General features: G+C 46.6%; 1 protein-coding gene across 1 annotated transcript in view; it reads right to left on the reverse strand.

Annotated features, from left to right (window-relative positions):
• The window catches only part of SCD5 (stearoyl-CoA desaturase 5), a 138,286-nt gene extending 128,731 nt beyond the window's left edge, over positions 1-9,555 (reverse strand). The window contains exon 1 of the mRNA XM_033106539.1: positions 8,890-9,555. Within this exon, the coding sequence (XP_032962430.1) occupies positions 8,890-9,121 (232 nt within the window). The 5' untranslated portion in view covers positions 9,122-9,555. The remainder of the gene's footprint in view (positions 1-8,889) is intronic.
• Positions 9,556-15,713: the final 6,158 nt, after the last annotated feature.

The following is a 15,713-nucleotide window of genomic DNA, read 5'->3' on the forward strand; positions in this document are numbered from 1 at the left end:
AACGACCGACTCCTAATACAACCCACCCAGCAACCACCCACAGCAACGGTAATTAAGCACTTACCTTAAGTAGTCACTTTATGTGCAGTATTTGACTCCAAGGTTTTACACAAATGGCTACGCTACAGTCCTGCTCCACACATTTTCCCCATGTCTAAACTTTAAAATATGGTTTTCCAAGCTCTAGCCAAAGCGATTGTTTTGTTTCCCTGATTACATAGTTAGGTGCTTCTTTCTAGGTTGTTTGTGCAAAGAAAAAGTACCTGCTGGGTAAGGTTAAATGGACTTTAAATGTCTCACAAAGTAAAATTTGAGGCAAGAGAACAGAAATCTGGCCATAACTTCATCACTGAGATTCTGTGTCACCTGAAAGATGAAAAAAAAATGACCAGCCAAGAAAACTGTTTATCCGTCTGAGGAAAGTATGTCATCATGGAAAACCTTAGTCAAGTACACATTCTACGTCACTCCTTTTCCCTTACCCCGCATGCAGAGCAACCTTCCCAGGTCCCACCTCACCCCTGAGAACCCAGGAGAGCAACAGAGAGCCTTGCAAGCTCCCTGGGGAGGTCAGGATGACACAGAGAGGGGCATGCCCATTTCTGGGGCATTGACAAAGGCTTCTCTCTCCCCAATCCTTACCCCAAAATCACATGGAAAGTTCTCTAACGGGAAAAAAACAATTTTAAGAGATAAAATGCAAACTTTCCTTAGAAAGAAAGGCCACACAATGATTAAATTCATTCATTCATTCATTCATATATACCTTCATTCATTCACCCAACACTACTGCGTATGTTGAGCAGAGGCTGTGTCGCAGGTCCTAGGGGGGCAGAAGTGCCATCGAGGAGCTCAGAGCTTTGTGGAAAAGGCAGACATTTACAACTCACTGCAATGACAGCAGGATCAGAGACAAGCATGGGGGTAAAGAGTAGAGGGGATGAGCACACTAACAAATGAAACCAGAGTCTTTCTAGGGAATGAAGATGACACCAAAGAAGGAAGGGGCAGAGGAAGCCCCTGAAGCAGAGGTATTGGCTATCCCAACAGCCATGCTCTTTTCTTCGTTGGAGCAGTGATGGGTTTTGTTTGACTCTTCACCCACCCTCCCCACCTGATTAGGCTGAATCCTTTGCCAATGATTGGTTTAACAAGGGACCTGGGACACAATCTTGAAAGTGAGAGTTACGGAGCCATTAGCTGTGAGCCAACCAGGGAACAGTTTTCTCTCTGATAAAATGAGACAGCAAGGGAAGCCTCTCTCTTCTTCTGTAGGACACTGTTGTAACTCCATGTGCTGCCTGGAACTCTGGCAGCCATCTTGTAACCATGAGGAAAACTAAATTCAGCAAGGCCACCGTGGCAGAAATGAGACCTGCTCTTTGATGACATTTACTGAATCATCCCAGAAATGCCAGGATTTCTAATCAGTGACATTAGACATCTTCCTTATCATTTAGGCCATCTGAAGTTGAGTTTTGTGCTTACTCGTGGCCAAAAGCATCCTAACTGACACAAATTTGCTTCGCAATTCTGTGACGGGCAGCCTTCCCCTGAGGCCTCCTCACCTTTACCAGTTCATCTGTCAAATAGACAAGTGGAGTTCCCAAGGGCCATGCACAGAGCCTCCCTGTTATTTTCCCCCAGCTCTATTTATGAAAACAAAATTAATTTTCTAACCTATGAATTAAACATTGCTGCTCTGGCTGAAAGAGTTTAGCCACAGCCTTTATTTTATTATTATTTTTTTTTTGGCAAGAGAAGCAGATCCTGCCATGTTCTACATAGGCTACAGTGAGGCAGAAGGGAAGGAGGGGAGGCGAGGGGAGGCGGCCATTAAAAGGAAAACGGAAAACCTGCCAAACCCCACTCACGTCCAGCTTCCCTGAACTGGTGGCCGGTGGCTGGATGGCAGGCTGGGGAGTTTGCGTCCCTAACTCGAGCATGAAGATGCATCACCTGGAGATCTTATTACACTCAGGTACTGATTCAATAGGTCTGGGACAGGGTCCGAGAGTCTTTATTTCTAACAAGCTCCCAGGTGATGCTGGCGCCGCTGGCCCTTGAACCACAGCCTGCCAAGACCCACAGAGCCCGCCAACCTTTCCTAGAAGCACCAGGTCCTGCAGTGACCCCAACAACTGTGGAAATGGGGAGCAGAGCTGACTATCCCTGCAACGTGAGCTAGTGAGAACTAGCTTTTTAAACTTGGGTTCAAGGGAGGAAATGAGGTGAGAACAACCCCCTTATATATACCTTTTAGAAACACAGGAAAGAGTAGAGCACAGAGGAAGAAAGGGGGCGGGGGCACTCTGGGTCTGTATGCATGTATCCTGGGGACGTTTTAGTAGTAATTTAGTCCCGGGACAATACCTCAGAGTCTGTGAATCAAATGCCGCTGAGAACCAGTATTCCTAGCCTCCCCTCAGCTCCAGCCAGCCTGAGGGGCCCAGCTCCAGAGGGTCTCCTGAAAAACTTCAGACTCACCCATCCCTCTAGCAAGTGTCTGGTCTAGACACTGGGCTCCAGACCATTCCGTGATAGTAGAAATTGTCGGTGTGTGTGATAGGTTGAGAGGAGGTGAGAGTCGGGCAGAGGCTGCTCGGGCTGCAGAAGCCCGAGCTCCTCCCCATCCTTCTGGTCCTGCTGAATAGACTCCCGGCCCTGGATCTGGGCCCCGGTCACCTCCAGCCTCACTGCACCATCAGGTCTTTGAACGGCCTGCTCTGTCTGTCCCCCTCACCCCTCCTCGGGAGCTCTGATCACACTGTAGCCTGTGGCTGCAATGCCATCTCTCCCAAACCCCTGGGCCAGCGAGCCTCGAGCCTCCTGCCAGGCTCAGTCCGGCTACCACTTCCTCTGGAGGGCCTCCCCAACTCGCTGAGCTAGCGCTCTGTGACTACTGCTGCCTTGGCAGTTAGTTATCACCTGTGCGCCAGGTGTCTCTCAACAGGCGCCTAAGTGCCATGAAGTCAGGGATGGTTGCAGTGCCCGTCAGGTAATGGGTGAGTATTAAGTATTATTAAATAAGGAAATTAGGTCATGGTTCTCAGCCCAGCTGTGCATCAGAAATACCTGAATGGCTTTTTCAAAAACAAAAACAAAAAGCCAGGGCATCACTCCTAGAGAAGCCAATTCAGTACGTCTGGGTGGGTGGGGGCCCAGGCTTGTGAAAATTTTAAAGGCTCCCCAAGTGAATCTGACACGCAGCCACTTTTGACAATCACTAAATGGAAGAAATGAATGAATTAGTGGATGGATGAATATGCGACTGCACACATCCTCACAGTTGTGAGGATCTCTGTCAAGGCCATGCACACACATAATGAACAAACGACAGGCATTGATGAGGGAGGACACCAGGTACGTGCTGTCGTAGCCACCAATCCACTGCCAGGAGAAAGAAAATTGGAGACAAACTGCCTTTAGCCCAATCGGGGCTTTCTGATAATCGGGGGGCTGGTGGGAACAAATCTCAGCCTCCAAAGGAGGAGCTCAATGAAGGGAAGGCACGAAGGGACGCGCTGAGGGGACGTGTGACTGAGGCAGAAAGGCTAACAGACTGTGCCGGCTTCCAGACCAAGTTCTTTACTGTATTGTTTCATTTCCCTCCAGCAACTGGCTGTACTGTTATTGTCCTCATAGTATACAGCTGGGCACACTGAGGTTAGGGAAGGGGAGTGATCTGACGAAGGCTGAACTTGGGGGGCTGGGCTTAGAACCCTGATCCCCTGACTCCAAAGCCCATACTCTCAATCCCAGAGTTGTGGCACTTGCAAAGAAAGATGACACGTCACAGCAGAGGGACAGGTAGACTACATGCCAGGGACTGCAGAATGTCAAAATAAAGGCTCAGGGAGAATAATGACACCCAAGACAATGTTGTCTTTTGTAAAGCTTAAAGAAACCATCATGGCTGTGTCATTCTTTTGTAAATCTATCAGTGGGCTTTTCCAAGCAATTATTAAAATGTATACAATACACAAAACTAGGTAAGGTGAGAACTAAAATTTTGTAGCAAAGTCAAGATCAAATATTTGAGCTTAAAGACTATGCCTTCTATTTGAGCCAAAAGTGCTCTAAGTCTCACACAGCCGATGAAGCCAGTGCAGGTTTCATGGCCTAAGCCTCTGTCATGGGAGGTAATAACAGCACTGAGTGTCTACTCTCCGGCAGGCCCTTTATCATATGCCTTAGTTCTTAAAACAACTTTCAGCTCAGTGTTATTGTCCCCATTTCACAGACGAGGAAACTGAGGCTGACAAACTGGAAAGGGACACGTGTGAAGCTAAACTAAGTGGCAATGCCAGGATTCCAGCCCTGGTTTCTATTGTGCAGCACTATGTCTCATTTCATGGTCATGGTGCAGTCTGCAGTGACCTTGACCAGTCGTAGAGAGAAAACTGAACCAATAATGTTAACCTCAACCTATATTTATACATGCTAAGACTATTGAGCCAGCCAAAGCACACTCTGTTTTCCTGGTTTTGTGGCACTCCAGCCTTCGGTAAAGCTCTTAGTGCTTTTCCATTTATTAAAAATGCAAACGTTGCAACAACAGTGGGATGGGAATGACAGGGCTTAAAAGGAAGATGCACTTACATTTTTCAGTTTTTTAGTAGTTTAATTGAGCATTACAGATATTTTTTTAAAGATAACTCAAGGAGACAGGGAGAGGGGGGAAATCAAAACTGAGAGCCTAAGAGATTTAAAGAAATGATTTGGTTCTGTGTCGACAGCAATTGTCCCCAAAGGCAAACATTAAAGACCAGGTGAGTGGTCAGCTGAACAAAAAGATTCTTATCTACAAAATAGTGGCCTTTTGGAGGAAAACAAATGCAAGAGAAGGGAATGGGAGAGGAAGGATAGGAGGAATTGTGTTCATTTCTCTTTGGGGACTTTGAGAAAGAACGCTTGTTTCCAAAGCCAAAGGAATATTTTCATGCAAGAGCGGCAATGAAACCAAGTATTGTGCCAGCTCTGTAGAATTTATTATGCTGCAAGACAGCCTTCTTTCCTTTTACTAAAGAAAAACAACCAGTCTTAGGACCAGTAATGACAATGGCAGCTAATAGTTACTGGACACCAACCAAGGGCCAGGCACTGTGTTAGGTGATTTACATGTATTTATCTAATTTAATTCTCACAACTTCATGAGCAAGTAATATTAATATACCCATTTTACAGGTAAGAAAATTGAGGTTTATAGACATTCATTTGTCCAAGGCCATGCAGCTAAGTAGGAGAGCAGGGCTTCACATTCAGATCTGTCTCTCTCTTGAGCCCTGATTCCCCTAGAAAACCTGGAGGCCGCACATTCTTGGGGCTCCTCAACAACCTTAGGGACTTGATAGAAAAAGCAGCACAACCCAACAAAGACAACAGGACCATCCTAAGTGGTGGGTGGAGGTTACCCGATGTTTGACAGAAGACAGCACATGGCAGGGCAACTCTCAGAACTGGACAGGATTTGGTACAGCAGCGCTTTCCAAACCCCAGCCTCTCCTGGCCCTCCCAGCCCCCAAACTGCCTTGTTAATCCCTGCGACCTCTCCGCCTCCTCCCTATACGCTGAATACCCCTCAGAATGGTACAGATGTTCCAGCAACCAGAAGGACACCAGAGAATCCTGTATTGGCTTAAGAATGGTCATGTTTGCCCTGGGGTAGGATCGAAGAAGGGAGCTGGGCAAATGACTGCTTTGCATGCCTGATATTAGATTAGTGCAAAAGTAATTGTGGTTTAAAGGCTTTTTAAAAATAATTGCAAAACTGCAATTACCTTTGCACCAACCTAATACTACCATTGAAGTTGTCCCATGAGGGAAAAAACCCATGTCATCACCATAGGACACATTTAGGGGACTCAGATGACATTTCAAGAGAAACCAGAAAGATTCCTGGCATTTCTGGAAACCAATAGCCAGAACACTTGGAGACAGTCGGGGCAGAGCTCCCTGGGAAGGAGCCCCAGAAATTCTCCTTTGACCTCATGATTACTGCTCCTTACTCCCCTGGTCTATTCATTTTGGGATTCAGGGCATGGACTAGCTGCCCCTTGGGCCAAAACCCCTCAAAGGAGTCACTTTTGTGAGCTCAAGCCTTCAGACGAAGATTTTTCTTCCTGTTGGAGTTTGCATTCTGTCCTTGAAACTCATAAACTCATCCCTCAGGACCTGTGGGCACGAAGAGCATTCCGTTCTAAGCCTGCCCACTCAGAACACTGCAAGGATAAGAAGCGCAAACAACTTGTTCTGGCCCCAAGGACAGTCATGAGAAGGTGGGAGGTTAGACAGTGGAGGAGGTTGGACTGAACAACTTGATAGATCTTTCATGCGTGACATTTTTACCACCATGCAAATTACTCTCCGCACACTACACACCTAACACATCCTCTGCTGGGTGTACTGCATGGATGCCTCTTGTTTCCAGGGCAACCTCACCTGGGGTGGAGGGCAGCAAACAATGGGTGGGCTAAGCCTATTTCTTTGACAACTCAGGTCCCTGAAGTGAATGAACAGCCCACCGGTGCATGAACTCAGCCCTAAAGCTGGATGGAGCCAGTGGGGGTGGGGGTGAAATGGGCATCCAGAGGGGGGAATTTGTGGGTCAAGGCACCAGAGATTTCACTGAAAATAACCCTAGTTATAATGCCCCCTAGCCTTCCAGTTGCCCTAAATATCCTAGCCACAGCACAGCCGATCTTAGCTATGTCTGTCCCTCATTTCTTCTCTCACAAGATATCCATCAGGTAAGATTTATTTGTTTGGAATGTTTCTAAGTCACAGTTTTGGACCCTGAAACTACAACATCCACTGTTACCTTCTCTCTCTCTCTTTTTAGGGAGGCAATGAAGCACCAGCAGGAAGAGAATCAAGATTCAGAGAATGGAGCTGACGAAAAGTAACTGAAACAAAAGACTATGCAGGGAGGTGTAAGGATGGGTTTGACAACATCACCCACAAAGAGGAAACCAGATTCCTTCTGTGTGTTGACTTCTCCTGGGAAGCGGCAGGAGTTTGGGATGGAGGGAAGTGTCCTCTGACCAAGGTCTTCCAGAACAAAGATTCTGTCTTCACCGCAGAGAGCAGCCTGGATAGGGCAGAGGTGGCTTCGTAAACCAGAAGAGAAGGCCTTGTTCTTGTGGCTCCTGGGGGGCCAGCAGGGGGCTCGGTGGCTGTGGGCCCTGTGGATCTCCAGACATGTAAGATAATATTTTAAGTGCTCACTTCTCCCTGAGTTCTCTCTGACACTGCAGCTATTAAAGCTAAGCCCCAGTCCCCTAGAGGATGGTGGGCCCTGAAGTCCAATGGCACAGTCCTGCCCCTGGGGGGGGGGGCGGGGGGGGGCCGGAGCTCCACGGGGCTCCGGAGCAATGAGGGCTCTGGGTGTCGGCGTAAATGTGTGTTCATGGATTAATGGCTGGACATCTTACAATTTATTGATAGTCACTTGGCGATAAGAAGACAGAGCAAAATTAAACCAACACATAAGGAAGACTGTGGTGAAAAGGATACAGAATAGAGGAGGTGCGCTGAGGGGGAGGGCTGAGCAGGGAGGTTACCCAAAGCTTTTAGGGCACTTTAAAAGGCTTCATGATTCCCAAAGACCCCTACCCCTCTCACCATTTTTCAGCCACATCCCCCTAAGAAGTACCCATGGTCTACACGGGTTTGCTTCCAAGAGCAGGGACGGCAGGATTTCAAGGAAAGGCTTGGAACCTGAGTGGCCCCAATATAAACCTAGGCATTTGAAGCTGGCACTATGTCAAATAAGAAGCTTTGTAGAAAGAGGTCTTATTTTCTTCCTTCCTCTTCCCCTCTGGAAATAAAAGTAGGTTGTATTTCTGTCTCCCGTTCCTTGGTGATCTCAGAAAAGGAGCTGAAAGAGCTTCTTGGATTACCTCGTCAGATTCTCAGCCCAGGGATATTAATACCTGCACCTTTTGTCCTGGCTCCTGCCGCTCTAGTGACCGAGGCCAAAACCAGTGACTGGGGCCAGAGGGTCTTCCAGGTGGTTCAGAGGTCATGCAGAGCCCCTGGGGCCTGGGCAGTGGGAGGGATTGGCAGGTGGTGGACTCCTGCGCTCCCGCCCCTGCCAGACGGGGAGCAGGTGCTAGGAAGGAGCGTAGCTGGAGAGCCACAGGTGAGGTGACAGACCCGCACTGGCCAGAGGGGGACAGAGCCTGGAGGGGGCTCTGCACGGCCACAATCGGAGCTCTGTGCTGGGGGCAGAGCGCTCTCAACATGAGCTCGGTGTGCTTGCCAAGAAACTTCTGGGCACACAAAGAGCAGCTGTACGTAAAAGATCACGCAGGGTACAGGGATAGGAGCCTTGCAGGGACTAGGACGGGAACGGGATTCTCCCACCTCGTGCGCGAAAATCAAGACTGTTCCTAGGCCAGAACCCTCCACCCCCTGCACCTCCTTTCTTGTCCTTAACTCGGCCCCAAGATCCGTGGCCCGCAGAGGACACTGCGAAGATGAAAGGCAGCAGATAGGAGAGCCCCTGGGGCCCTCACGGGCAACAAAATCAGCTCCCCCGTCTTCCCTCCGTCGAAGCCTGGTTCGCCCAGCGTCTCCCTCGTGCACCTCTGCACACAGCTGTGGCGCCGCAGGTCTCCGGCTCCCTCCAGCTCTCCATCCGGGAGCCGGCAAATGCGCCTACTTAGGCAGACAGCAGGGGAGGCAGAAGTTGAAAATACCTGGACAGAAATACCTGTCGGTCCCAAAGGGCGGGTAGCTGCAGGCCAGGGGAGCCGGGGAGCGTTGGGTGAGGCGAGGGGAGAACGAACCGGGCTCCGCACAGCCGGTGGCCGACCAGCGACGCCGCGCACCCCGGCGCGGCCTCGCCACGGTGCCCGGGGCTCAGCGGGCGCCGGCAGGACTTACCCCAGAGCAAAGTGAGCGGCTTGGCTTTGGGGATGAGCACCAAGGAGTACACGGCAGCCGAGTGGAGCAGGGTCATCAGGATGACGTTCCTCCAGACGATGTTCTGCCGCTGCCAGCGTGCGCCCGGCCCCTCCTGGCCGCCGCCGCCCTGCGAGCCCTCGACCCCCGCACGGATTTCCTCCGTGGCGTTGCGGAAGGGGACCTTCTCCCAGTCGACGGCCCGGCCTGGCATGGCTGGGGAGAGGTGGGCGCTGGCGGCGCGACAGCAAGCAGGCAGCGCTGTGCGGGCGCGGAGCTCTCCGGTGGGGGCGGGGGCTTCAGCCTTTTAGAGGGGATCTTTGCACCTCCCGTCCCGCCTTCCCGGCCCTCCTCTGGTTCCTTCTCTCTTCCGCAGACGTTCAGCGTGGCCTAAGGATGCAAATCTGGGAGCCCGGCATCTGTTGCTGGCGTATTACCCATGCCGCTGCTGGGGCTGAACTAGGCTGCAAGGAAGAGGGGGCGAGCACCAGGGGCGGGAGGGGGCGCGGAGGAGCTGGGGGAGAGGGTGTGAAAGGAGAGCCGAGAAAGCGGCGGGGGAGGCAGCGCTCGGAGGGAGCCGGGAAGAAAGACCTGCATAGCTACAGCCAATCACGATCGCCTGTGGGGCTCTTAAAGAGAAAGGCGCCCCCTTGGTCTCCGCTGCCCGGGCTCCCCGGGGCCAGACTCAGGAGCCCGCTGCGCAGGAGGTTAGCAGCCTGGATCCGGGGTTGGGTGGGATGTGGCTCCCCGCTCTGGGAGCCTGCTGAGCGGCTCACGGCACTTCTGTTGTGTTTATCCAGTTCCAAAAAATACCTTTTCCTTTTGAAAAGCATTTTAAAAACAAAACAAAACAAAACAAACTTGACGCCACAGGCCCCCCGTGTTGAAGAATTTAAAATATTTTCCCGGAATCTCAATACAAGTTAAGGCCAGATGAGAATCAGAAGTTCCTGTATCTGCCGGTTCATAGGGTTCTTTGGGCCTGTGGAGGGATGGGTGACAGCTGCGCAACTCTTAATTAGGCAGATGAAGCGAGTCACACAGTAGGTGCTCAGTTAGTGCCTATTAGATACATAGATGATTTATGGGGGCTGGTTAGTAACTAACAGTGCCCTGCCCACCACGTTACCCATGAGTCCCACAACTCTGTTTATGGCAAATTCTCAGCTAACCAGCGTGCTTGCGGACGGTCTCAGCCACCAGATGATGGAAAAGTACCTTCAAGTCAGCACCATTGAGAATGGGGCTTTAGAAAAAAAATCACCCAGAACGTCCAAAGGAAAATTAACCTGTGAAAAGTAGTGTCTGCTCATTGCTCTCCTCCTAACGCAGATCATTTAGAGCTGTCCAGAGGGAGCCCTAATTGTACAGAAATGCAGAGAGGGTTGTGCTTGGACGTGTCCCAAGCAGACTTTGAGCTCTAGTTCTCACTCACTGTGACCCAACTCGGCTCTCTGGGCACACATTTCATGACTGAGGAAACAAAACTAATCTTTATTCTTCCTTCCAGCATGCAAATTCTGTAACTGTGAGCTTGCAGGGGTACCATTATGTTGACAAATAAAGCTGATTTTTTTTGGATCCCTCAATGTTAGGAATCCTTTCCAGGATTCTAGGAGAGGGGGCAAAATTACAAAGAACTGATTGCATGAAACGGCCATACATGAGCATCTTATTGTTAGCAGACCTGAACCAGTCCAATTAGCCAGGTATGTCTAATTTAAAACTGAAACGAGCTGTGTGGCTGTGGGATCGTGGCCACTGAGCCAGTGTTATGGTGGTGGTGCTTCAGATGGAGCTGAAATTTTAGAATGAAAGGAAATTTGCCTGGGGACCAGATAAATGTCAGCACTGCATAATGACTAGTGAGACAACAAAACATGAAACTGGAAGGTATAAATTTCATCGGCCTACTCATCCTGGCCTTTATAACGAACCACTTGTTTTTCTCAAGCTCCTACTGCTTCCCACTCCGACCAGACCCATATGCTCCCTGTGGTTCTCTAGTTCAGACCGTCCTTTCTGGAGTGGACTAGTTGCTTGGACTAGTTGCTGGGTTATTATAACTCACTCCACCTTCACTCTAACCATTCAGTCATTTGTTTGGCATTTATTGGGCACTTGCTATGTGCCAGGACAAGTGGACACTGGGGATACAAGGATGAATCAGGTATAGTCCTGGCCGTCAAGCAGCTCCCTATCTAGGAGGGAAGACAAATCAAACAAATGTAAACTCTTGGCTATGACTTTGGAAGGGCAGGAAGATCCAGTCCATTATCAGAAAATAAAACGCAATTCTTATTAGGCCTCACGAATACATACAAAGTCTGGGGGAGGCAGCAAAACAGTTCTTTACTTGGCCCCTGGGTACTTTATCTATTAGATATCTATCTTCAATCTATCTTGAGTGAACATGTTCCTCTGGTCCCTCCAATGGGTCAGCCTGAATTAGGCCAGTCATTTCAGCTGGTTGGACTAAGAATGGGGAGGGGATGTTTGTATGTGGATGAGTCTGTACGTCTTTCAGATCCTGTCTACAAAAGGATGATTGAAGGAAAATGACCTTTCCAGATGTCACCTCAGAGTGAAACCTCCACAGATATAAGATGTACTCTTGCTAATAATGACTGTTCCCTGTAACATATTATGCCATCAGGTCTACTGTCTCTTTTCTCATCTAAGGTCTTTGCCAAAGACCTTAGTGTATTTTCTTAGCTTCTGGTCAATACCCCAGAAGTGGATAAGTGTTCATCTCATCCCTTGATGGGGGCAAATCAGACAGTAACCCTTATCCTGTCAAATAATTACCAAAAATGTGGTAAGAGTCCTGATAGTGGTATGTGGAAAATAAAGTGAAGGGACACAGGAGCGTGTAGTTAATTCACACTAGAGAGGCCGGAGGGGAGTTGATATCCAGGTAAGAATTTTTTAGAAACTTGATTAAATTTTTAAATTGTGCTAAAATACACATTACATAAAATTTACCATCTTAACCATTTTTAAGTGTTCAGTTCAGTAATGCTGAATATATTCACATTGTTGTGGAACCAATCTCCAGAACTTTTCTTCTTACAAACTGAAACTCTATACACATTAAACAATAATTCCCCATTTCTGCCTCTCCCTACCCCCAGCAACCACCATTGTACTTTCTGTTTCTAGTATGAACATGACTACTCTAGTTACCTCATATAAGTGAAGTCATATCATATTTTTATTTTTGTATGACTGGTTTATTTCACTTAGCACAATATCTTCAAGTTTCATCCATCTGTCAAAATTTCCTTCTTCAAGGCTAAATAATATTCCATTTTATGTATATGCCACATTTTGCTTTTCTATTCATCTGACAATGGACTCTAGGTTGCTTCCACCTTTTGGCTGTTGTGAATAATGCTACTGTGAACATAGGTGTACAACTATTTCTTTGAGACCCTGCTTTCAATTTTTTGGATATATATTCAGAAGTGGTATTACTGGAGTTTATGGTAGTTCTTTTTTTTGGAACCTCCATACTGCTGCCCAGAGCAGCTTCATCATTTACATTCCCACCAACGGTGCACAAGTGTTTCAACTTCTCCACGTCCTAACACTTATTTTGTTTTTTGTTTTATTTTGTTTTGTTTAGATTATAGCCATAGTAATGGATATGAGATGATATCTCACTGTGGTTTTGATTTGCATTTCCCTGATGATTAGTGATGTTGAGCACATCTTCATATGCTTATTGGCCATTTGTATGTAATCTTTGGAGAAATGTCTATTCTAGTCTTTTGCCCATTTTTTAATTGGGTTGTTTTTGTTTTTGTTGAGTTACAGGAGTTCTTTATATACTCTGGATATTAGTCCCTTATTTGATATGTGGTTTATAAATATTTTCTCCAATTCCATAGGTTGCATTTTCATTGTTGATTGTGTCTTAATGCATAGTTTTTGATATATTCCAATTTATCTATTTTTACTTTTGGTGTCATATCCAAGAAATCATTGCCAAATCTAAAGTTATGAAGCTTTTCCCTTATGTTTTCTTCTAAGAGTTTTATAGTTTCAGCAGTTATGTTTAGGTCTTTGATCCATTTTGAGTTAATTTTTATATATGTGTACGGTAAGGGTCCAACTTCATCCTTTTGCATGTGAATATGTAGTTTTCCAAACACTATTTATTGAAAAGACTCTCCTTTTCCTATTAAATGGAAGAGCATTTGACCATATACTTGAGGGTTTATGACTGGACTCTATTCTATTCCATTGGTCTATATGTCTATCTTTATGCCAGTGCTACATTGTTTTGGGTACTGTAGCTTTGTAATAAGTTTTGAAATCAAGAAGTATGAAACCTTCAACTTTGTTCTTTGTTTTCAAGATTGTTTTGGCCATTTGGATCCATTGAGAGTCCGTATGAATTTTAGGATGGATTTTTCTAATTCTGCAAAAAATGCCACTTTGATTTTGATAGTGATTGCATTAAATCTGGAGGTTACTTTGGTTGGTATTGACATCTTAACAAATAAATGTCTTTCCATTTATTTGTGTTTTCTTTAATTTCTCTCCATGATATTTTGTAGTTTTCAGTGTACAAGTCTTTTGCCTCCGTGTTTAAGTTTACCAGGTAAGGATTGCTCTCAGATATATTAGGTTGGTGCAAAAGTAACTGCGGTTTAAAAGGTTAAAAATAATTGCAAAAATTGTAATTACTTTTGCACCAACCTAATAGTAGAAGAAAAACCATCGTAGCTAGAATGCCTAGATTCTGGACAGCATTATGTACCTTAGAGAAGAAGTTGCTTCAGATAGAGAGGATAGAATGAAGACAGAAAATGCAAAGTGTTCAATGGTAACATCACCTACAAAAACTGTGTGTGAGAGATGCTTGGTGAGGCAGGTGGTCTGGAATGGTCAGGAGGGCTTCATGGAGGAGGTGGCAGCAAACAAGGCCTTGAAAGATAGAATGACTTGGCAGAGACTCCCAGTTGGATAATTGAGTAAGAAAAGACTCAGAGATGGGAGTGAGCCTGGAAAAGTATCTAGCTAAGAGTGTAGTCCTTCAAAGGGTGAATACCAAGATTTTAAAAAACTGTTAAAATATTTGTGGAGAAAATGCAGGCTCTAGGGAGGAAATAAAGAGGAAAACCAAGATCCATTTTGAAATTAGAGATTTACAGTGATTCTCGTGTCAATGCTTTTCTTACAGAAATTCAGATTTTGGCTACAGCAGCTACATGTGAAATGACCCAGGTTTGGCATCTGAAAACCCGCGTTTGAGTGTGGATCCACCACTCTGATTTAGCCAGTCTCTGATCTGGAGTCAACTGCAATCTCTTAGGTCTTTAGTTTCATCGTATGTAATCTAAGAATTAAGACAGATCTATGCCGGGAATCCTCTTTGTGAAATTTACCTAATAATCTAACTTCAGTTGTTCATGTACAAAATGGAGGTGATACTGCCTACCTCATAGAAACAGAGCTTAGTACAGCATTTCGTCCCTAGCAACTGCTGAATAATGAGGGTGTTTTATTGTTTTTTAATCATCCCAGAGAGATGGACTCAATGTAGTTATGAAACCTGCCTGGAGGCCAGGGAGTCCCAGATTGGGAAAACTAGCATAACAGGGTAGGCTGGAGGGAGTCAGATCTTGAAATAATGAATGCTAGCAATACCAGGGAACTGGGAAATCTCCTGCTTTGCTTGATTAGAGGTAATCACTGAAGCCAGCTCCTTTGGCACAAGAAAGGGATGCGTTTTGCATCTCTTAGGTATTTAAGGAGGGAGGGAGGGGAAGCTGCCTCTTGGATGAGTTGCAAGGTCACTTATTTCAAATGTAGACAATCTTTGTGCTCCTATGATGAGAAAACCTCTCACAAGCTTTAGGGTAGAATGATTTCAGGGGAGCATCAAGTTGGGAAGTTAGTCTCCAAGATTAAAGGAAGATTGGTTTTAAAATAAGAGCAGCACCATGGCTTAGTAGAGAAATGTCCTGTCAGCTTCCTCCAGTCACAAGAGGGTTGGCTTCCACTTTTCTGGGCGAAATGGATTGGAAAAATTTCCCATTGAGATTTTATAGCAGTGGACAAGGGGTGACCCGTTCCCCTAAATTGAATGCTTCTGTTGCTTTGGGTGTCAAAAGAGTAAGGGGTTTTAACAAGAATCCCAACCTTATCACTTAAGACCCTTCCCATTTTTCCTGACCACTCTTAAGAGTGCTGCGATTTGGCAGCAGGAAACTGGGCATAGGAGATGGCCAGATTTGCAGGCCTGTATTTCCTAATTCATAGATAAGAGGGTCTACTTAATGAAAACCCACTGAAATTCTGCAGCCAACCCAAACCTGTCAGTGATATGCTGCCCTTTGCATCTTTCCAAGTTATCTTCAGTTTGAATCAATTAACAACCTTTCATTCAATAGCTACTTATTGAGCCTCCTCTAGAAGCCAAGCATGAGCTCAGCTCCATGCACAGGAATATCTGACGCCTTGGTAGAGAGTAACCAAATTACTACAAGAAGTGTATACCACAAACTCTAGCAAATGCTATGAAGGAATCGCTCTCATCTTTTTCAGGACCCATTCATGGCATGTGAACATTTGCTAATAATACCTACACCACATCCCCCTTTGACCAACATCTGGCTAGAACAAGGTCCACAAACCAAACCAAACTCCTCCCAACTCTCTCCTTGCTCCCAACTCCCAGCTCTCCGAAATAAATGAACAATCCCTGTTATTGTAACAGAAGAAAGAGCGTATTGACAAGGTTTTCGCCCCCATCTCTTCCAGCTCTCCAGTTCTCCCCACCACAAACACCCACC

This window comes from Rhinolophus ferrumequinum, chromosome 5 (assembly GCF_004115265.2).
Source record: "Rhinolophus ferrumequinum isolate MPI-CBG mRhiFer1 chromosome 5, mRhiFer1_v1.p, whole genome shotgun sequence".
Taxonomy (NCBI): Eukaryota; Metazoa; Chordata; class Mammalia; order Chiroptera; family Rhinolophidae; genus Rhinolophus; species Rhinolophus ferrumequinum.